This window comes from Ictidomys tridecemlineatus, chromosome 8 (assembly GCF_052094955.1).
Source record: "Ictidomys tridecemlineatus isolate mIctTri1 chromosome 8, mIctTri1.hap1, whole genome shotgun sequence".
NCBI lineage: Eukaryota > Metazoa > Chordata > Mammalia > Rodentia > Sciuridae > Ictidomys > Ictidomys tridecemlineatus.
Genome location: NC_135484.1, coordinates 98,528,245 through 98,552,087, shown reverse-complemented (window position 1 = coordinate 98,552,087; position 23,843 = coordinate 98,528,245). Strand labels below are relative to the sequence as shown.

The 23,843-nt window shown below is 38.8% G+C and overlaps 1 protein-coding gene across 2 annotated transcripts in view; it reads left to right on the top strand.

Annotated features, from left to right (window-relative positions):
- Positions 1-23,843, top strand: part of Lrrc1 (leucine rich repeat containing 1) — a 126,147-nt gene that overhangs the window by 85,516 nt on the left and 16,788 nt on the right. For both annotated transcript variants that reach the window (XM_040282783.2, XM_005318551.5), the window contains 6 exons: positions 12,115-12,171; positions 12,461-12,524; positions 12,894-12,968; positions 15,390-15,534; positions 17,601-17,719; positions 19,802-19,885. In XM_040282783.2, coding sequence (XP_040138717.2) covers positions 12,115-12,171; positions 12,461-12,524; positions 12,894-12,968; positions 15,390-15,534; positions 17,601-17,719; positions 19,802-19,885 — 544 coding nt within the window. The remainder of the gene's footprint in view (positions 1-12,114; positions 12,172-12,460; positions 12,525-12,893; positions 12,969-15,389; positions 15,535-17,600; positions 17,720-19,801; positions 19,886-23,843) is intronic.

The window sequence follows — 23,843 nt, the reverse complement described above, 5'->3', positions numbered from 1 at the left end:
CTACTGCTTAAGGTCTCTGAGATTCAATTCTCTTGTTATGCTCCCTCCCACTCCTTCCCAGCCTGCTGCTAGCTCAGTGGTTATCCCTTCTAGCCCCTGATTCCTATCCCTCCCCTTTTGCTTTATGTCTTTTTATAAAGATTTAATGCTTTAAGAGAAAATATGTTCTTCTTAAACCAGAGTTTGATTAAATACTCTACTGCACTTTTTTAATGGAAATTGTTTAATAAACATTTTAGAAAAAATGATAATATTCCTTATTATATTCTCTGTTAATATCTGTACTTGCTTATTTAGAATTTTTGTGTATCTGCAATTTCTGTCAATAATAGGAGTAGTTTGTTTTGTTTTTAGATTTAATCAGCTTGTGTTTACTGTTAGAACATTACACATACTGATTGGTAACCCCAGGCCAGGAAAAAAAAAAAAGCCATTTATTAGGTCTGTTTTTGAAAATAAGAAATAGATAGTTTCCTTTCTTGGTTATTAATGTGTTTGGTACTGAAATAAGAAATGTGATTTTTTTTCCTGTTGAGTTTAAGATTTCTGCTCAAGTAATGTTCAAGTAATACCCTGTCCTCCAAGTATAGACTGACTTAGTAGAAAGACGTAAAAGAACAAACACCCGTTGAGAAGACTGGGCTCCCCTGGGATCGTAGGCCATGATGAAGAAGTACTTGAAAGAGTTGAAATAAGGAATTGTTGAGGAAGTCTCAGATTATACATATGCATGTTGTTTTGGGGAAAATTTAGGAACTTTCCTCAGGGAAGAGATTCTTCATTTTCACAAAGGATTCTCAACTGGTTTCTTTACAGCATTTAACGTATTTGATTTCCAAATATTTAAAATAACCAGTACAATTTCTCAGAGAGTGAGTGGTTTTGTAAAGAAGAAGGCACACCTATTCAATCTTCCAAAAAGATTGAAAAGGGCATGAAATAGCCATTTGAATGATCCTTACTTTTATAGAATAGGAAGTATAATTTTTGCAAAAAGTCACCCTGCTTATTTAATCAAATGAGTAAACCACATTAGTGTTGACCTTTTGAGCATCCATGAAGACAGGTCTTCTGTTTCTCCTCCTGGCACCTAATGCAGTACTTGGCATTAACATGCAGACCTATGGATTTCTCAAGGACTTGGACCTCCTGGGGATGGGCAAGATCACCCAGGCTGGGAGGAGAGGGCCATAGGCTGTATCTAGGACAAGCCGACTTCAGCGAGTGCTTTGAAGCTGGGCTTCTGCAAGCATCTCTCCTGTCACGTGTTTCATTTATCCAGGGTCAGTTATGTTGAATAGGTTTTGGGAGTTGATGGCAGAACTGGAATTAAAATTTGACCTCTTGGTCCCAGTCTATTTTTTCCCTACTTTTCCATCACCATAGACCTTGGTTCTGGGAGGCTCAGTAAGTTTTTCTTAGTACTTCTAGAAATACCTAACAGTTCTAATTAGTAAATAGATTCAAAAAACTTAATAAGTATTTTTGTCCCAACAACCTTGTAACTATTTTTTTTTTTTTTTTTGGTGGCGGAGGGGAGTATAAATAGTATAAATAAGTTGAAGAAATATTTTTCTTTTATTCTTAAGTATCCCCAATTCTTTACTTTGGGACATGAGTACCTATTGTGGACTGCTCAGCTTCCCTAACCACCACCTCATTGCTTTTTCCACGTTGATTTGTTACCTAGTACTTGCTTTTCATCATAGTAATCACTAAAAACCCTTGAGAGGAACATAGTGCTGCCTAATGTTGAAACTGAACTACGGTCCACAAGGAGCTCAACAGATGTTGAATATTCCTATTTTGCTCTCAAATTAAAAGTATCATGTGGTGCCTCTGTAGGTTTGCTGCTGCTTCCCTGGGTGTCTCTGTGCAGGTTGCAGTAAGTTGTTGCTGTCTTCAGTGCTTGGGGAGTGCATAAGTCACTCATTGCTGTGTGAGAAGAAATTGGTGTTTTTTTTTTTTTCTTTTAATCTAAACAATCCACAAAGAATTGAATCCTCCACTCAGTCCCTGAGTCATATGTGACTGATGGCTATGTCTAGAGGAGCTTCTGGAGAGGAGATTGAATATCCCACAAGCAAAAGGGTTTGACACCATGTTTGCCAAGTGTTGCAGGTCATGTACAACGCTTAGTGGCTACACTACAGGTATCCATCAATCTGGTTTGAAAAAAAATGCAAATGCTTCTCAATTTACAGTGGAAATTACATTGCCATAAACCCATTGTAAGTTGGAAATGTCATCAGTCAAAAGGCATTTAATGCATCTAACCCTAGTGAAGATCGTAGTTTGGCAGCCCTGTACCAGTTACAGTGTTGGGTGTTTCACCTCAGGATCACATGGCTGAATAGGAAGGATTCCCAGCTCACAGCTACTACCCAGCATCTTAATAACGTGTATGGTAGTGACTATCACTAGCTCAGAAAAAGATCAGAATTCAACTGAATGCATATCACCTTTTTTTTTTTTTTTAGCTTTCCAAATCTCAAAGCATTTATTTTCTCATCATTAGGAAAAATGGAATTTGACTCTTTACTTTTGCTAAGATATTGTTTTTTTTTTAATTGCATATCACCTTTGCATCACTTTAAAGTTGACAAATTTTCAGTTGAACTTTTCAGGCCTGGCTATAGTAGAATTGTATAACACTTTGTAATGAGATGAGGAGGGGTCATGGAATCTTTTGAATTACACGGAGGTATACTGGCTTTTTCATGCAGAATTGCACATTTCTCATTTACCAGGATAAGCATGTCCCAAATTCGCTGACCCTTTTCTGTAACAGCAAGTAGTTTCCAGCACATCCATATGTTGCTCAGTCCTCCAGAGCACAGATAATGTTCATTGATAAGTGGGAAACTCATTCAGTGGATTTTTAAACCTTTTGTTAAAAAATACAAAAGTGAAACGTCTTCTGATTAGTGTTCATGAACAAGTAACATCAGAGAAGATGGTAACTTACCAGTTGAATCTCAATAGATGTTTCCCTAATTAGAAGAAATTATAAAAATTAGTATGTTGATTTATGAAGCTGATGGGGCATTCTTCTTGAATTACTGTAGTTTGGTGAGGTATCTTTTTTCATCTTTTATAGTTAAACATAAGTTAAATAACTTGTAACGGGTTGTTTTGTCACCAAATGTAAAACAAAAGATTTTTAAAATAAAGCATTTCAATCCTATTGCTCTCACTAATAAGAGATGAAAAGATGTTTGTCTCTTTAATAAAATATTTTTCTTTTGTTTTTTTAAATCTTCAATAAAATTCTTGTTTTCATGTATATTTTGTGGTATGCACAATATATTGGCACATATATTTGTCTGTTTTAAAAATAAATGTAAGGATTATGAAGGTATATTCTTAAATGTATGAAGACTACCATTCTAGAATAGAATGTGTGGGGGTCAGCTCAGTTCTGTGCCAGTGGTTCTCAGAATCCACTTTTTATGCCCCCAGGGGTTCCTCTGATATCTCTCCAGGGCTTGTGGAGAGTGAGAAGCAGTGATCTTGTTGGGGTTTGGGGGTCTCTTGTTTCCTGTTGTGTCAGTGCAACTCTGCTGTTAACCTGCTAGATTTTTGTGTTGGGACTATAATGCTTGCTTTAAAAAATCTGCCACAATTGTTTTTCTAGTTAAACTTGGAAACTGCAGTTTCAAACGCTTGGTAGTTTATTGTAGCATCAAACATGGTGAAATTTTTACCATGCTGTCTGTAGAGCCTTACAAGCTCTGCTCAAACCAAACTTCAAAGCTTTTCGTAAAAGTGAACTTTAAAATTTTTTACCTGTCTCTTTTCTTTTCCAAATGGGCTGAATCTTTTCCTCAGTTAATGATTGAAATTCTACCTCTCTTATGTCACACCTTACCCAATTGGAAAGGTGAAATAGATCCCAAACCCATATGTTCTCTGGCCTACCTTTTACTGAGGAGTAAAAGCTGTAGTCTTGTAATTGCTGTTTGGTTGTAGGTATTAGTGGTGGTGTGTGCCTGGATCTTCTTGTACTGTGATAGAGCAGGGTCTTGGCCGGTGTTTTAGTCAGCTTTTTGGCTGCTGTGACTGAAAGACTTGACCAGAAGAATTTTAGGGGAGGAAAAGTTTATTAGAACACTCACGGTTTCAGAGGTCCATAGAAGGCCAGCTCCATTCCTCAGGGCTTGAGGTGAGGGTGAACATCATGGAGGAAGAGTGTGGCAGAGGGAAGCAGCTCACCATGATGATCAGGAAGCAGAGAGAGAGGTCTCCACTTTCCAGATAACAAATATAGACACCAAAGTCACACTCTAATTCCCACTTCCTCCAGCCACACCCTACTACTTCAGTTACCACTCAGTTAATCCCTATCAGGGGATGAATTCACTAATTGGGTTAAGACTCTTACAACCCAGTCATTTCTCCTCTGAACCTTCTTGCATTGTCTCACATGTGAGCTCTTGGGGGACACCTCATATCCAAACCATAACAGTCGGTCAACTCTCTGTGTCTGCACATACTGACATTTCCTCATCCTCAACACCTGCAGGTGACAAGGCTCACAGTGTTGCCTCCTTCCCTCCTCTTCCTTCCTATGGTGCATTATAGGCAGTCAAATTAGAGTCTGGAATCTTGAGCTGGGACCCTATTGGCCTGTTTCGGCACAGCTTCTCTTCTGGCCTAAGCTGTATATTCAGTTTCTATTAAAATTTGTTATAAAGAAACAACTATGAAAATATGGCTTCTGTTGCCCTAAAACCTTCTAATGAAGAATGGTTATTGTCTATTAACATTGCTTTATTTTTCTGATATAAAGAGCTATTAGGGAGAGAAAAAGTTATTTTTAGGAAAAAAATATCTTGCCAAAAGAATGGTAAGCTTTTTCCTTTTTAATAACAATTCTGACATTTATCACATTTACTTTTCTGCCAGGAAGCTTAGAGCTAATTCCAACGAGCAGTGAGAGCAGCTGTATTAGCTTGTGTGTGACGAAGGGAGCTGAGGAGTGGGGGAGAGGTGTTGCTGGAGGCTGCCGTGAGTCAGGTGCTATGCCGGTCACAGAGGCTGTCTTACGGCAGCTCCCATACTCTTGAGGCTGGCGTTCCCCACCCATGTCCTTGTAAGCTGGAGATAAGTAATCTGCCCAAGTGTACACTGCTGGTGGGTGGTGGAGCTGGCACTGGCCCTTGATTTCTTTCTTGAAAAATGCCACAGTTTCTTCACTGCATGCTTTTCACAATGAGCACTTTAGTTTCTTCCCCACTTTCAGGGCCCTTCCTTATTTCATGAAGTTCTTTTAAGACCCTTTTAGAAAAAGTTAGGGTAAAATTCAATATATGACTTTATATATCACTGAAGATACCAGGTAACAGTGGAAGGCATCCAGTGCAGGTCCTAGACTTTCCAGTTTTGCACAGGCTTAAGAAAACTATCTGATTTAAAAAAAAATTCCTCTAGGATTTTTTTTTTTAAATATGCCCTTGAAAACAATATGCCTAGTGAACAATGGCTTTTCATTTACTATTACTAAAAACAAATGGAAGATTCCATTGGGAAAGTCAGGAAGGATACTTTTCTTTATACCAGCATTTGATCTCTCCTTAATGTGTAAATGAATTTGTCTTCCAAAGGAGTATTTTAATAATAAAAAGTTTTTTCTTAAGATCAGTTGTGTTAATTTCTACTCAAGCATGTCACACAGTGTGTTTCACTTTTCAGAAATGGGTGGTATGGAAATGCAAATCAAAACCACCATGAGATACCACTTCATGTACACTAAGATGATTATAATAAAAATAAATAAATAATGATAGGGATTGCTGAGGATTTAGGGAAATTGAAACCCTTATATGTTGTTGGGAATGTAGAATTGTGCAGCTCCATTGGAGTCCTTTGAAAAGTTGAACTTAGTTCCCATGTGCCCCACTCCTAGTTATACATACCTAAAACAATTGAAAATATATTCCCATAGAAAAACTTGTTCACAAATGTTCATAGAAGCCTTATTTATCATAGCCAAAAAGGAAGCAACTCAAATTTTCATCAGCGAGTAAATAGAATCACAAAATATCGTATATGTATTCAGTAGAATATTATTTGGCCATAAAAAAAGGAATGAGGTTATTGCTATATGTTACAACATGGATGCACTTGGAAAAAACATGTTAAGTAGAAGAAGGCAGACACAGAATGTCACATATTTTCTGATTCCATTTGTATAGTTCTGAATACAGAACTATACAGATGGAAAATAGATTAGTGGTTGCTAGAGGCTGAGAGTGGGACAGGGAAAGGGTGAGGAATGACTTCTAATGACTTCTAATGAGTATGAACCTTCTTTTGGGAGAGGTGAAAATCTTCTGTAGTAAGATAGTGGTGATGTTGTATACCTTGTGAATAAAGTGCTAAAACCCACACAATTGTACAGTTTAAAAAGGTAAATTTTATAATTTGTGAATTCCATCTCAATGAAAAAAAAAATGGACCTTAGGCAGACTTGAAGCTGGCTACTGATGAAAGATGGTGCTGTACCTGGGAAGATGCCCTGGTTTTTCTTATTGGAAATATAACTGTGAGTAATGGGCTGAGGTCATTTGTCCAGTTGCTTGCACTTGGCCAGTCTTCAAAGTGCTTGGCTAATACAGAGGAAGAGCAGGCTGGAGGACATGAGCAACCCCTGCAGGAGCAGATGAAGTGGGTCGGGTCTGGGTTGGGGAGCCTGTGTCCCTGTCTGGAGCTTGCTGCTTTGTCTTTACCTTGTGGAACTTTCTCTATGACAGCTCTTGTTCTTAGATGTTCATAAAATTCATATTATTAAAAAAAAGTTAGACTAAATATTTCCACTGCCTGTTCAATTAAATTTTGTGCTAAAAGCAGCTTTCTTAGAGCAGCAAGAACTTAACTGGTGAACTAGCACAGCACCCAGGATAGCTATCAGCCACTAAATGGTTGTTATCAGTAAGTATTTAATTATGAAAATTTGCCTCTAGAAGTAGTGCAAGTGAGTAAGCCTCAGGTTCTCTTCCTGATTGAACGAGAGTGTGGGTCTGGTTTTGTGTCTGCTGCCCTGGAGAATGGTGACCTTAATTTAAGTGGGCTTAACCTCAGTGAGCCCGTGGCCACTTTATGTGGGCTGCGTGGCTATGTTGTGTTAGAGTGCCGCCTAAGAGGAGAAAATCTTTTGATACCTACAATCGTATTTAATGCTCTTTGGGGGCACTTAGAAATTACTATAAAATACAGTACAATATGAATTCCAGAGCAAAGCTACTATAGGAAATTTATAGCCAGAGATTTCTACAATACTAATTTTTTGTTGAAAGATAGAAATATGAAAGTGTAAGAACCCCCGTGTCCCCCATCAATATTTTCTATAGTCAAACATTGTGACCATCAATGTTTGTAGATTTTTTCATTTTAGTGGTTTTGCAGTGTACTGCCATTTGTTTGCCTGGTCTGTCTTAATTTATTTTACTCTTTAATATCTTAATGATTTTGGTCACCAAAATGTGTGTGCAGGGGGGAATCCAAGTGGATTAAAAGGAGTTTTTCAAATATAGCGGAGAACAGATGTAAATTCCTTAAAGTAACCACTCATCTAGTCCCTGAAATAGAACCCTAAAAATACAGTTGGCCTACATTCCAACTTACAAAAGAGTATAAGGTTTGTGCCTGCTATTATGAACTGTGTGAAACAGTGTGCTTGGAGGCCAGGCTTCGGTCACTCTCTCCCTAGGAGCTTACAAGGACGTGCCCCTCAGCTCCCTTGGCAGTGGAAGTAGTAGGAATGGCAGGGAGGAGAGAAAATCATGGTTTTTTGTTAGAGGAGGATGAGTATGTTATTGCACATAAAGTTAATTATCAGAAATTAAAATCGAAGGGTAAAATATTGTTAAGGAACTGGTTTAAAGAATTAAGGTGTATAGAGACAGCAAGAAACTGTGCAACTGCAAAAACTGATGTGCACAAGATAATAAATGACATACCAATCTTTTAATTGAGGAAAACAAAGTGGGAGATGTAAATAGGATGCTACCTTTCTAGTGAAGAAAAAATAAGACTATGCATGCCTACTTGTTTTTGCATAAAGAAAACTCTGGATGAATATATAAGGACATTTTAAAAAGTCATTTCCCATGAGAATGGTCTTGGTGGTGGGAAGGTGGATTGGTAGGGGATAGAGATGAAAAGAATGCTTTTTACTGAATATGTGGGTTTGAATATGTACAAACGTGTTGCCAATTCCTGATGTTGACTTCACCAGTTAAAAGTGAGAGAAAGCAGAGCATCATGGTTAGAAGTGTAGACACCCTGGTGAAGGGGCTTGCCCACTTGCAATGGTGTGAAACCTGAAGTTTCCTCTCTGCCTTAGTTTTCTCATCCATAAAGTTAATTATGATAAGCAGTTATACCAATATCTATCATACAGTAAATTGCCAATATCATTTTCTGTAGTAGGACTGTTAAAGACTAGTAACTCTTCCACTGCATGTTAAGTACATTTGTGAAAGTATTAGAAATGCCTGAAGCTTTCTTATGTGTCCTTAATGTTGGGTTTTAACTAAGACAGTGGACAAATGCACGCTGAGTTTGAGTCTCCTCGTCTCTCTTGGTCCAGTGATTAAGAGCCCTGGGCTCTGAAGTACAAAGAATTAGGTTAAATCTGCCCAAACCCTGAATACTTCTCAGCAGCACAGAAATCTAGGGTGCTTGAATTGAATTGAATAGGTTGCCTTAACAGGGACAGATACTATCCTGAAGTCTCTACTGAAAATACTGAAAGAGCAGGAAAGAAGATCCTACATTTTTATATTAGTGTCAGTGGTCCCACTCTGCATTTGTGTGATGCCAGTGGCTGCTACAGCAATTTGGAGAAGCACATTCTGGAGTGGGCTGGCAGAGTTCTGCACTTTGGTCTAAGATTTTCCAAGGTGAGCCGTTGATGAGAACTGAAGTCATGGTCCGATTCTGTATCAGTCATTAGTGCCCTGAACTGAGAATGACTTGTCCAGGTTATACCCTGAGGTTTGGGCTCATATAGGAGGTGAGAGTCTGTAGCAAAGCCATTTCTTTGCTTTCTATTCCTTCTTGTCTCATGGGTTGCCAATTATGGACAGTGAATGCTAAGTTAAGAAATGGCCAGAGGTGGCAGCTCACTTTCTTCAGGGCCCATCTTTCAAGGAGGTCTTCAGTGGTGGAGCTGACTTCTGTGATTAATGACAGTCTTTCTGAAAACCTTGACTTGGCACAAGTACTGGCAAGGTACCTGACTACACTTAGGGATGAGGGCTGTCACAAGAAGATAAGGTTTAAAACTGGCTCCATGAACTTGAAGGGAAAATAGTTAATCCCTATTTGCCATAACAGATATGATTAAATTTATTTTAGGGGACGTTGAGATCCAGTAATAAAGCACCTCAGGCCAAACAAATTCAGTTTGTTAGTGAGGGACAGGTCAGGATTTGAGCCTCTCAGACTTAGAATGGCTTTCATTAGTGGGTTTATAGATATAGTCTTAGTTAGTCTAAAAATAAATATTTTTATTCTAAATAGTTTTAAAATAGTGGGAAACATTATCTGAGGAAGACCATTCTTTTTAGAGTTAATGTAGGTTTTATAAGTTACAAAAATATGACTTTTTTTTCTGGGTTCAGAGGTGCATACTTACAGTGTCCCTGCTACTCAGGACCCTGAAGCAGGAAGATTGCTCAAGTCCAGGAGTGTGAGGCCAACTTAGGCCACGTAATGAGACCCTGTCTTAAAACAAACAAACAAAAATTTGCTGTCTTTGATTATAGCACCCCTCTATCTATGTTTTCCTCAAAGAGTCTTGGTAGCACCATAGTTGTACTTAACGGGATATGATTTGGGAGTGTTAGCATGATGAGGGTGGAGCTGTGTCATAGATCTGTTGGCATTTCGACAGTATTTTTGTATATGTGTTAGTTGTTTATAGTAACTATGGCCTATGCCTTTTGCTCTCCAGACAAATTTAAAGATAATTTTAAAATGTGTGTCATATTTTTAAAATAACATAAAATGATAAAAATCACAGTGTTGTTTTATGGTTAAGGAGGTGACTTATGCATGTACTCAAAGTTTGAGAAGTGGTTTTAAAAATGTAAGCGGAACAGTTCCAGAGAGTGCAGAGCCTTCTAGAGGCCTTAGGCAGCGTGGGATGAGGTAGGAGCTCTGGCCTTGCTCCAGGAGGGAGCTGTGGCTTTGTGTTTTCCTGTGTGAAACTGCCTTTAAACCCTTCTCTTGGTGCCCAACAAGTAGTTTTTGATGTGAAGAAGGACTTTTCTTCTTTTATTAATAGATGTCTGTTAAAGCAGATGTGAAAGTTATGAATGCTGGATAGATAAAATGACAGTCCTACCTGTGATTTTCAAAAAAACAAATGTGATTATAGCTGAGAGCTTACTGTCCCCCCCAGTAAGACTGTTTAGGGGTTGCATGAATATTTAATACTGCAAACAAAACTCTTCATTTTAAAACTTTTGCTCTTCACACGTTGCTTACCACCATTCTTTGCGGGTTAGAGTAGCTTCTGGAAGTGGGAACTGGGTATCAGTACCTCTCAACCGCCTTCCCTTCCACTTCCCCTCGTTATTTTGTTCACAAGCACAGTTGGGTAAGAGAAAGTAGAACTAGGTAATTGTGATTTGTCAATCAGCTACATTTTATTTGAAAAGCATTAGTTCTTGATGACCTATTAGGAAGAATTTTGTTGTATTTTTTTTTAAACATACTGATTATAGCTCAGTGGTAGAGCACTGGCCTAGCACGTAAGAGGCATTCTGTTCTATTCTCAGTACCACGTACAAAAAAGGTACCGTGTCCATCTACAACTGAAAATATTTTTTAAAAACATGCATTTTGAAGAATGTGTTTGTTCTGGCCTTAATGATGAATCTGTTACTCAGTTTTCTAATGCTGGAGAAGATACAGAATTTACATTTCATAGTACCATTAGGATATATGTTCTGTCAAATAGGTTTTAAGCTTGTGTGTATAGTGTTCGTTTAAATCAGAGTTACATTTTCTGATGTTACAAAACCAGTTTTGTTAGAATACAGGATTTCTGCTTTTTTGTTGGAAGGGGGAGAATGGGGGATTATGGCAGATTAAAATGTTGGGATAATAACTGATTCCTTCTGTATGCTCAGAAATTAAATTCTTCCAAATATGGATGTCACTATGGTGATATTAGCAAAATATGAGTTTGGGGGTAGTGTAGAGCTGAGGGGCCTGTTGTGGTAGTGGACCAATCACTCCTCTTCTGAATCAGTGTGTCATGCAGGGCTCAAATAACTCTGATGTGTGAGGGTCTCTGGTGATACAGCATTGCCACTGCGTGACAGGATTTGACCCAGATACTCAGTCTGGGGAAAACATCTGTCTCATTCTTCCATGCGCCTGTAACAGACAGAGCTACACCTAAGAGGCACAGGGATCTTCTGCAAAGAGCACTATTTCTAGGATTTAGTGAGGATAAAAGCAACATCACTATAGCTGCCACTTATTAGGTCAGTCCTGAGTCCCAGGCATCATGCAAGGTGCATCGCTCCATTATCCCAGATGTGTTTAAACAGGAGTTATTTCCCCAGTGCTGTGAGTCTGGGACCTTAGGTATAAAGGTTTTTCAGAAAACTCAGTACTTTAAAATAGGAATGGTCTCCTGCCCATGTTGGAAGATGAGCTCTCTGAGCTCTTCCTTGAGATTAAAGCTGTAACAGTTTTTATGTTAATAGTACCTTTCCGAAATATGGAAATTTAAGGCTTATGTTTGGCTTCTGTCTTGGTCCAGGGAGTGGTTATCCTCTAATGGCGATCTTTAGTAATTATCTTTTAGTAAGTTATTTCCACATACCAAAATGTGTGAGAAATTTGAGTGAGGGTACCTTGTAGTCATGACACACTCCACTTTTATTAATTTTATCATCTCATGTTAACCTTTAGGAGGTAGAAATGATGTTGATTTCATGGTGGTGGTGCTGATAGATATTTTTACCGGGGAAGTGACACACGAGGTTTTATTAACAGTTGCTATTAGTTGAGTGTGTGTGTGGCAAAGGGGGAGTAGTAGGAAGAATCTCAGGAATGTCTCTTATAGTTTTTTCTTCTGTTCCTTTCTAGTCTTTATAACCTGGCTTCTCTGGAACTGAGAGAGAATCTTCTGACCTATCTTCCTGAGTGAGTCTCTGGGGAGAATGGTGAGGGGGCGGGTGTGGACTAGGGGAATTGAAGTGTATTTATATATATATATAAAGGACTATTTCAAAAAAATGATTCGGTGTTCTTTGTAAAGTTAGTTAGGTGCCAGCCTTCTCATAATAGTCCTTCCTGTGCAGTGTCTACTACCATAAAATCCAAATGTGTGCTATTTCTGGAAACTATGAATGAGGAGTACTGCCTTCCTCAGCATATCTCAGTCCACTCTTAAGCACTTTATTTTGTGTTTTGTTTTTTTTTTTTTAAATAGCTCTCTCACCCAGCTGCGCAGGCTAGAGGAACTTGATTTAGGAAACAATGAAATATATAATTTGGTAAGTCTGTATCAAAGAGAGATGGGAATTTGTTTTTGTCCTTAGTTATGATCACAAAATATCTTGGGGAGTTCTGCAAGGATGCTTACATAGCCAGTGGTTTTTTTTGGCTGTGACTGGGAACCCAGTTCTCAGGGGTTCAGAATTGTGATTGGGGTTTAGAGAGGGTCAGGACTGGGGAGTTGGGGCCTGTGAGGAAACAACTGGGGCATTTTAGGAGGAGGAGAACCTTATCTTATGAGAACTGACGACAGGCATCCTCTATCATACCCAGTCATTATATGATGATTTAGGGTTCTAGCTCCCTTAATGGAAGACTAAGACTGGGATCTTTGTTACCATAACATTATTTTTGTTTGTTTGTTTTAGCCAGAATCTATTGGCTCTCTCTTACATTTAAAGGATCTCTGGTTGGATGGAAACCAACTGTCAGAATTACCTCAGGTAAGTAGGAATTTCAGTGTCTACCCCAAAATGTAGAACAGCAGTAGGCCTTGTGTGTTCCTTGCTTCTGTGTGAGGTTTTCCCAAGAAGGATCTCCAAAAAAAAAAAAAAAAAAAAAAAACAGAAACTTGACTGAAAAAATACATTTGGAAAAATATATTGAGCTTTCATCATTCTGCATTGCCATAGGAAAGCTGAAAACCTCAACCCACCATTTCTAATGATGCTAAATATATCCTTTAGTTTGTGAGGTCTATACTTTATTTCACCCTTGTTACCTGTATAACTTACTTTAAGCCCAGCAAATTTATAAATTACCAGGATCCATTATTCTGGAGCTACACATTTCTGCTGCTCCTTGTGATGTGCCAAGTGCTTGGAATAAATTTGACCATATTTTGCTCTGTAGTAGTTGGTGTGAAGGCAATATTAAAAGCTTTTATTTCGCTTTGTTTTCCAAAATGTCCTTCATGGTCTAACTGGTATATCGTGGCATTCATGATTCACTACTGCTCTCAAGTGTGAAAACCATATGGGGACCTCAGATAGGCTCCCTTTCCGAGTGGGGTCCAGCAAGCAGGCCCAGTTTCTGATGGAGAAACTGAGAAAACTAAAAAAGTCCTCCTCAACCACAAAGGCTATTTCTTCTTGTTGTTTCATTCTTCTCTAGCTATTACTGAATTTTATTCTTGATGCATCTTATAGCCAGTTTTTTTATGGTCAGAATGTAGATTTTATGATGTAGGTGCTCGTATTTTGAGGAAGTTTGGGTGCTTCCCCACTTGGCTCTGTAAATCTGTCACGGTGGACCTGTCATGGGTGGGGAATACCAGAACGAGGCAGATAAGTTTGACAACAGAAAAAAAGCCCTCAAGTAAATTTTTAATTCATGTAGTTTAGCACTGAAGTAGCTAATGACTAATGGACTAAGAAACTAAGTAGAGTTGACTCCTGAGATTCTGGCTACAGTTGGGAAGACAGATCAACAACTATAGAGGGCAGAGTTTGACTAATACTTAAATTTCTCTAGGAAATATATGGAAAATCCTGATGGAGAGAATGCTAGTTAACTTAGGAGTTAGAGGATAGGAAAAAAAAAATACCCTGGTGTTATCAGGAGAGTGATAAAACATCAGCTGTGGGATGTTTTATGAAAGGAGGAGCATGTCCTTATGTACAAATGAATGTAAATGGCTGTGGGAGATGTGATATCCTAAATACAGAGATTCAAGATCCAGTGGCCCATGTTAGAAATGGTTATGTAAAAATGCTTTTATTCCCTGTAGCATAGACTAGTGTTAAACTAGTACTGATCATCTTATATTCTCAATCAGAAGTATTTTCCTGTCTTCACTGATAATGGAATGAAAAGGATGCAAAGACGTTATTAAAGGGAATTAATGAAAAGCAGAATAACTTCAGGGGTCTGGCCTAAAATTAGTAGAAATGTAGTCTGGTTTCCTATAGACAGGAAATACAGGGGCAGGATGGTGAGGCATATGTTATGCAGGAAATAAGCTGGAAAGAATAGGTCAGAGCAAGTGAAATATAGATTGAGGAATTTGTGCTTACATAGACATCAGGGAGCCACTAGGTGTTTTTTGAACAGCAGGGTGGTATGATTGTATGACTAGACCAGCTATGTTTTCAGGAAGGAAATTAAGACCAGTGTGTAGAATGGACTTGGAAAGGAGGAGTTGAAAATGGAATCCGAGAGGCAGAGCTAACAGTCAAGGTAAGAGGATAAAGAGAGTGGGAATGTCACATAAGGAAATAGGGTCAGATTGTGAAGGCAGTTATGACACTGAATGGGCATTTTGGGAATGAAGGGGAAGGTGACTCTTAAACAGCATGAATCATGCTGTTCCTGATTCTGGATAGATTATTTTCATTAAAAGCAATGTACTTTTCTTCTGCTGAGGTTAAAGATCTTGATGGGTCTGTGTGTTCCAGTTTTACTGAGGAGCAATTGCTTTGATGTTTGTGTTAACAAGCACTACCCGTCCTGAAGGAGAGATTAAGTAGATGGTTTCTTACCAGAGAAGATCCCGGGATAGCACTGAACTGTAAACTACTTATGAGAGATTGATTCTGAACGTGGAGAATTGGATTCTAGTCTCCCTCGTTTTTTACGAGATCCTGTGATCTTGCAATAATTTGTTCTCACTTGGTGCCATTCTCTTCATCTCAAGTGAGAATGATTCCTGGGTTGCCGGATGTAGAGGCGTGGCCTCCCTCCCAGCTCCATGTCTGTGATTGATCAGAAGGAGGTCTAGGACTTTTTCTCTTGCCTTCCCAGTGGGTGTATGCTACAGATACATCCTTAGGATTTTGGAATTTGATTGTGAAAAATCACTAACAAGTTTCTCTGTACCTTGATGGATTGAAACATGGACTTCTCTTTTTATGCCATTGATGTAGGAAATAGGAAATCTGAAGAACCTGCTGTGCTTAGATGTCTCTGAAAACAGGTTGGAAAGACTTCCTGAAGAAATCAGTGGCCTGACTTCATTAACAGATTTAGTTATTTCCCAGAACTTATTGGAAACAATCCCAGATGGTATTGGTAAGTATTGAAGTGGACTAACTGCTAAGGTGCTGCCTACTGTTGGCTGAGCATTGGAAGCTCACCCTGATTCTTTTCTGGAGTTAGTTCACTCTTCACTGCTGGAAATGTGGCTTCTTTGAGTCTCCTTGTTGCTTGTTTTTGGAGATGGAACTTTTTCTCTGTACAAGCATTCCTGTCATCCTGGTTTGATAGCAATTAAAAAAGTATTGTTAGTATTAAATGTTGACTCATATCTACTTTATCCGAATCAGGTTTCAATGATTCCAGTAAGGATTAGCCAAAATAATAGAAGGTGTTTAAGGCGTCTGCACAATCACTAAGATATTTCTAATTCAGTATTCTAGTATGAGAAAGTTATTTGGAACTTAATGTATGACCTAGGGAGATGATTTTAAATGAGAAGTGCTGTGATTGAGTTGAATCATTTCTAGTTCATTGAGAACAATCTTTTAACTATTCTAGGCTGTTTCCTTTAAAAATGATCATCCCAGCCATTTCCTTTACCATAAAGGAACTCAGTCCAGTATAAGACATAAACACAGAAAGGGTATAAACAGGCGTGAATTGGCAGTTCCACCACAGCAGAGCCACTTTGAACTTGTTTAAAAAAAAAAAAAAGAAAGGAAGAAAGAAAAGGATTTCAATAGTTGGAGAAACTGTGTGATAGAGGACCACTTCCTGTCTAGTATTTGGTCAAAGTGAAAATGGTTGGCTGATAATAGCAACTCAGTAGGAATGCAGACGTTGCATTTTGGTTACAGCTGGTTGGAAAATTGGTTAGGAGTTTGACTCTATATAGAAATGTTCACTGATGATTATAAATGGCATTTGAAAGCAGATATAGAAACTGGACATGGCCTGCTGCTTGGAATGGGAAGAAGCAGGCATGAGTAGCTAACTTCAAGCATTTGCAGGGTTGTCTGTCAAAGATTTATTACATCTTCTAGTTCAGATGGGCAAAATGAAAATACTGTGAATCTCCATTTAAGAAAGAGCCTTAAAGAAACAAAGGTATTTGTCACGTTAGGATTGTGCTGTTTTGTGATGAAATGAATACTCTTATCACTAGAAGTACTCCACAAGAGACTGCATGCCTGCTTGCCAGGGCATCCTGTTGAGGAGACTCCTCTGTTAGGGTGCAGGTACCTTGCAGAGAACATTTACATTGCATGATAGGAAGGGAGGGGGAAGCCTTTCAGGAGCTGTGTGAGTAGGTTATTGATTATGCTAAATAAAGAGCTTAAGAATCAATTACTCCTTCCTTTCCCTGTGGAGGCACACAAGGCAAGATACTGCTGTAAGCATTGCTATCTCTCCAGCTTTGTCTCTTTTTATGTCTGTGTTTGAAGAGGCTGTTTTCTGATTTAATGGAGAAAGTGTCATTATGCTAATGGCTCTTGGTAGATAATGAAGGACCTCAGCTCTGCAGGCTCAGTCCCCTAACTTGTAGTTGCAAGCCACAATCTGAATGACCTAGGTTTTCAATCTGAATGATCTCTGAGGAAGCTGCAATTAGATGCATTCTTCTTTTCGATGGCATCATCATTGTGTCAAGTCTTTGTGCCTGATGTAGAAAAATCAGTTCTTCATATGACTTTTCAGATTCTGCCTTGTTCTATGTATGTAGAACTATTTCTTGGCAGGGATCTTCAGTCAGTCACTTTCATTCACAGGTGATTTAATAAGTTACACTTGATTATTGTTAGTATAGATTATTCTTGGGGTAAGAAAAGGTCCTTTCTACACAGGAACAACTCTGCTCTTAAAGATGTGTCAAGAGCCAGCTATTTGTTCTTTAAAATTTCTGGCTTTGATATGATCTTTTTAGGTTGTGCTTTTTAAAATGATTTGTTTCTAATTGCTGTTTTTGATGTTCTGAGCATATTATATTAACCCTCAACCTTTAGTGATCTAGATGAGAGCGATGTAGTTTCATAATGTGAAAAGATGGGTGAGGAAAAAAATAAGTCACTGTTTAAAACATAAAAGAACCATAGATAGGAAATACTAAGTGGTGATTAGGAAAACAATTATAACTAATGGTTTAAATAACCCTTTTTCAGGAAAACTAAAGAAACTGTCAATCTTGAAGGTGGATCAGAACAGAATCACACAGTTGCCTGAAGCAGTTGGGGATTGTGAAAGTCTCACGGAGTTGGTACTTACAGAAAATCGGCTCCTGGTGAGTAGGTTTGCATGTTAAGATGAAGACCTGGGCCTGGGTTGGTGGCTCAGTAGTGGAGTGCTTGACCAGGACCTCAACATGTTATAAGGCACTGGGTTTGATTCTCAGTACCGCATGTAAACAAATAAAATAAAGGTTCATTGACAACTAATATGTGTGTGTGTGTGTGTGTGTGTGTGTGTGTGTGTGTGTGTGTGTGTATAGACAACTAATATATATATATATACATATATATGCTTTTTTTTAGGTTAAAGACTTATTGGGGTAGAATCCACTTACTTGCAATTTGAATGGATTAAATGCCTATGTCCTCGTGTTACATCTCAAAAAAGAATTTACAAAGCAATGCATGACAAGATGATCAATTTTTAGCCTGCTTAAGGAAAGAAAATGGTGTTTAGCTCCCCCATCAAAGTATGTGACCTAGATGCATTGCTTACAATGTAGAGACTAAACTGACACCTCAAAGAGACCCCCAGAGAGGCAGGGAGTGGGAGCCAGTATCCCTGGGTGTGTTGATGTCTCTGCCAGGACAGCCACAGACTGCCAGGGGATGTGCTGATCAGCGATTCTTCTGGTCTTTCCCTGAGTTCTTTGAGCAAAAGGGAAGAGCAGGGGAAGAAATTGTGGTTGAACAGGGAAAGGCATGGTGGGATCAGGGCTGTGGAATACCTTTTCAAGGGGAGCCAGGGTATAGTATCTGGTGAGCTTTGGTTAAGCTTCCGTTGTTTCTACCTTGGAAAAGGGAAGAAGGTAGCTGCAGGTGTAGGTGGCTGGGACCAGGCTTCACCTCCCTCCTGGGAGAGGCAGTGTGCACCACCTGGGGGTGGGCCAGCAGGGCTGCAGGTCTCTCCCTTTCCGCTGTATCCTGTGCCTCTCCAGTCCTCCTGCTGCACTTTGTCCTCGCCTTCCCTCCTCCTTCACTTGTCTTGTAGCCACAATTCTTTTCTTCAGTCTGTTTTCCTACAGTACTCTTTCCTTCCTTTTTAAAGGAAATTGCTTTTTCTTTTCTTCATCTTCATTTTGATGCTATTCTTTTCACATCTTCTTTCTTCTTTTCTCCTTTCTGCTTTCCTTTTCTCCTTTTCATTTGTTTGTTTTTATTTATTTTGGTAAATAATAATAATCCTGGAGATTGAGCCCAGGGCCCCACGAATGCTAAGCAAGTGGTCTACCACTGAGCTACATTCCCAGACCTTTTAAAACAATTTTTATTTTGAGACGGTCTCTCTCCAGGCTGGCCTTGAACTTGGGATCTTCCTGCCTCAGCCTCCTGAGTAGCGGGATCATGGGCCTAAGCCACTGAACCTGGCACTTTTCTTTTTTTTAGTGAAATAAGTAGTGCTCTTTAGATGAAAAGAGCAAAAAAAAAGACAACAGGAGAGGCATAAGGACTCAGACTTGTGGGAGATCCCAGTGAACGCCTTCCTCAGGTGGCTCAAATAGCAGTCCTTTGGCAGGTGTGGAGGAAGTTACCAAATCTTTCTGCCCTAGTTGGTGGTTTAAGGCTTACAAATATTAATAACAATAACATTCACCCCTGATTCCATTAGAGTGTTGAAAGCCTTCACAGAGACCTGGCCTGCTTCCTGCAGGGCTCTGCTCCCCACAGGGCTCTGATCCCCATACTGGGCCTGCTCACTCGTCCCCATGGACCCCCTCATACCCTGGCCTCTTTGCAGAATCTACTTGGGGTTCTGATTTCCTACTCCAACACTCTGGGACTGTCATCAAAGCCACCATCCCAGTGTGGTTCTCAAAAGTGTAGGCAAGGCAGGGATGAATTTTAAAGGTGCAAATCCTCACTTACTGGAGTTGAAAAGCATTCATTTCCTCTTTACCAGATAATTTGCATGTTCCTATGTCTTTGCCTTTGACTTCATGTCTTTGAAACATACTATCATATCAACAAAAATTCAGAGTACTCTACTTCCCTCACGTGATCATTACAAATATCTGATATTCAGGAAGAACTATTGCTTCTCTTGCTGTATATTCTATAAGTTCTTGCAAATGTTTCTTTGTCTCTGAACATGTTAAAAATGTGGTAAATTAATAATACAAATGTTATTTTAACAGACTTTACCTAAGAGCATTGGAAAACTTAAGAAGTTGAGCAACTTGAATGCAGACAGAAATAAATTAATCTCTTTACCAAAAGAGGTATGTGCTTTTAAAAAATAATACAATGATTATAACAAAATAATAAAGACACACAAAGGACTGAAAATTTCAAAGATTTTTTTAATGTGTAACAGACTTCAGAAATTTTTTTAAAAGTATGAGCATAAAGCTGAGAGGGGGATACTGTACCCAAGAATGATCACCAGTAACATTAAAGAGGGTTGGATTTTGAAAGGAAGAAAGATGGACATTTGGGGTTTGACATAGAGAATGGCGACACTCTTGACAGAAATGGGTAATTTTGGAGTTTGGCAAGAAGAAGTATATGACTTTGGGTTTTACTGTTAATTTTAAATTTCATGTGAAATCAAACTGTCCCATAGCCACTGGGATTATAAAAGGGTATTTATGTTTCTGGCAGAAGGTTTTACTGAGCCATGTACCTGTCTGGAATGAGATGAGTGAATTCTTCACAAAGGTGTACACATAGAGGAAGACCAGGGAGGGTCTAACGCCAGGTTTCTAAGACCTCCCTCCCTCTAGTCCTCCCCTGTCAGTTCTCCAAGCAGAAAAAGAGAGACCATCACCCTCCGTTGTGGAGAGTAGCTGTGTGGACTTGGAGGCATCTGAATTCTCTCTAGGGAATGAGCTTGATTTTGTATTAGCCACATAGGCTAAAACCAAGTTTAAGTCACCTTTTCTCTCACCCACCAAAGTGTGGTTGGTGAGATTTCCCATTTGCTGAGTCTTCACGTAAAAAGGTTATTTCCTTATATGACACAATAACTGGCTGGATTTTTTTCATATTTCTTTGTTTTATTTCTTTCCAACCACCATCTTGGAATGATTTCAAAGCTGCCATACAACCAGCTAGAACTTGAGACTCACCTATTTTCATAGGGCTGCTTCTGAGGGTGTCTAAACTTGGCCTGGGTTCTTCTTTCCTTTTCTCATTTTGGTTTTCATCCCAAGTGCCCAGTCTTCTCCTGGCCAAATGCACAGATTACATACGTGCCATTGATCATAAATGTGGCACATTTGTAATCTGACATCCTGAATATGAGCACTGGCATCTAAATTAGACTGTCTCCAGCAAAAAGACTACGTCTGTATCTCAGCTAAATTGGGACTCAACTGAGAGTCTGCAAATCACAATATTTTGGTTCTAGTTTCTAAGCAATAAACCAAAACACAGCTGATGTTCTGAACATTAATTTCACTCTTCATGAATAGCTCTTGTAGATGGGGCATGGACTGGACACACGGACACACACACAGGAGTAGAAAAGATCAGTTATTTTCTTCCTCAGTGTATTGCACTGTCCCAGGTACTTTCAAGTGTGTTAGCTCCCTGGATCCTCACACAACTTTTGAAGTCATGATGATGTATATCCTCATTTTGCAAATGAGGAAGCTGAAGCCAGTGGCTCTTTTTCACAGGGCTCACAATGCTAGGACATAGTAGAACCAGGCTCCAGAGATGAGCCTGTCAGTCACCAGCCACACTGCTCTTTGGCCAATAAAAACAGGCAATCAGGTAGTAGAGATTCCACCCAGCTTTTTCATCCATGTGACCTGGAGGTAAGTCAAGACCTCCATTCAGGAAAGAAAGGCCACATTGCCTTGAGTTTGTAGAAAGTAAATGCTATTCAGGAGTATTTTCAAGGTTAATGTGAAGGAGAACACTGTTAGAAGTTTAATGTTAATTACTGGTAAGTTTCACCACCACCCCTAGCTTCTCTGGACCTCCGTTGGACTCTTTCTGTCACAGCTACACTTTTTATACAAGAACTTTAGAAACTGATTATTATAAACTATTACCGTCATTTCAGCATGAGTCGTCTTTTCATTTTAAAAGAATGAAACTGACACTCAGTGTTTCTGATTAAAGGGTTATACCCAGTACATGCTGTGTCCACTTAAATTTACTAGGATAGCTTTTCATGATGTGAAAATATTGTAAAAATATAAAGCTGTATAGCTATCACATTCTGTCCATTTTCTGGAAAATTATGATAGGTCTTCTGGTATTAAGAGTTTTATAAAGGAATAAAGTTTATACATTTTTCTTCAACTACCCAATAAAGCAGAAAACATTTTCATTTTTAGGAGCAGGATCTTTTCTAATGTACCTTCATTCCTATTTAACATACACCGAGTTCCCTGAGTAGAAAACATATTGAACACCTTTCTCTGATTCTGCTGTGGGTCAGTTTGACAGCCCAGCAGAAATGGTTTGTATGCTTGTCTCTGACCATTAGGGTTGAGCAGCCAAACCACCAAGTGCCTCCAGACCTTGCCTGGTGTAACGTTGGCCTGGATAGTGCCCTCCTGTCATGAGTCTTTGTGCGGTGCGATAGGCCTTTGACTGTGTGTGTGTGTGTGTGTGTGTGCGCACACGCGCGCACACTCGCTAGCTCTGCCTCCATGCTTGATATCATTTGATCAAATCCTGCATTTTCCTGACCAGGTTCTTTTCTTAAATTTATTACTTTCCCTTAAAATTGCATACATGACATATATCTAAATGGAAATGCTTATATGTATATGCTCAGAATTCACACTTGTGTTAATCGGCATTGGTTTAGTGTGCTATGTAGTTCTTCCTATATTTTGTCTTTTTAAATTTTAATTTGATAGTATTGTATATTGTCAGTTTTATGGCACATTTCCTTAGTCTGCAGCATTTATTTGCGTTTGTTTTTCCCAAATGATTGAGGGGAAAATGTTTGTACTGTGTGGGTCACAATAATAGAGTTTGTTTGTGTTTTGTGCTGTTATTTGTAGTAAACATTTGCAAATCAATGAATGTCTCTTGTTTTCTTAATTGTTAGCGGCTTGGAAATTTAGAAAAGTCAGGTAAACTTGTTACCTTGTAAGTATTGTTCAGACCACAGCTGCATTTTTAACTTCCATTTTGCTTATTAAATGCATGAAGATTCAAATTGGCTGACTGCTTTGTGTGTTCTTCATTGTAAAGTATTGGACATATACTCAATTTTTTTTTTAAATGACTGCATGGCTGGAACCTTACATTGTTATGTATTTTTCAGATTTGTTCAGATTATTCTTTCTCAAAAGAATGCTTTTCTGTGAATTACACTTTAAGGTCTTCAGAAATTCTGAAAGGCATCACTCACTTCATCTGCCTTCACTAAATCTTAGCTTGTTGGCATGACTGTCTCCGATGGAAAGGCTAGGTGTGCTTCGTTTGCTCCCTGTGGCATGCTTCTGAGTTTGTAACCACTTACTTGTATCTATTATTTCTCATCCTGTTGCTGAAGTATATATGCTTCTGGGAAAGGGAGATTCCCTTAAACACTCCTGTTTGGGGTGGAAGAGTTAAGACAAAGAGTGAGATTCATGGATAGGCAGGGAGTTGGGACGTGTATGATCATGGATATGAAGAACCAGAGCAGTGATTTCTTAATATTCCCTAGCCACGTCTTACTTTGAAACAATCTGGACCACAAAAAATTTCTGGCTCGAAGAAATAGAGTATATACACAAGTTTAGAGTCCAGTTCTGTCTCCACAGTCAGAATGAAGTGACCCCAACTAAACCACATGTATTCAGTCATTCAATCAAATGAGAACATAGAACTTGCTGATCATTCATAAAAGCTTTTTTTAAATTTATTTTTGTAAGTCAGGCGAGCTGTAATTTCCCATAAATATTATTCTGATATTCAGAGGTGTCTGTGGTGATAAAGTATTCATTTTGTGGATAGCTTTCTGCCTGTTAACTGCACTTTACTATTATTTTAGAGTCAATTTCCATTCTAGAATGAGTTATTGATAAAAGATAATATAAAACCTAACATTAGAATAAAATATAGTTGGCCTTCAAATTTCAAGATGGAGAAGGCATTCCTAAACTTGAAAGAGAAAACAAATCATATAAGAAACAGTTGGTGGATATGTCTATTTGAAAGTTAGATTTCTGATCTCCCAAGGACAGCCTGGGGGCAGGAAGACATTTACCACATCTCAAATGA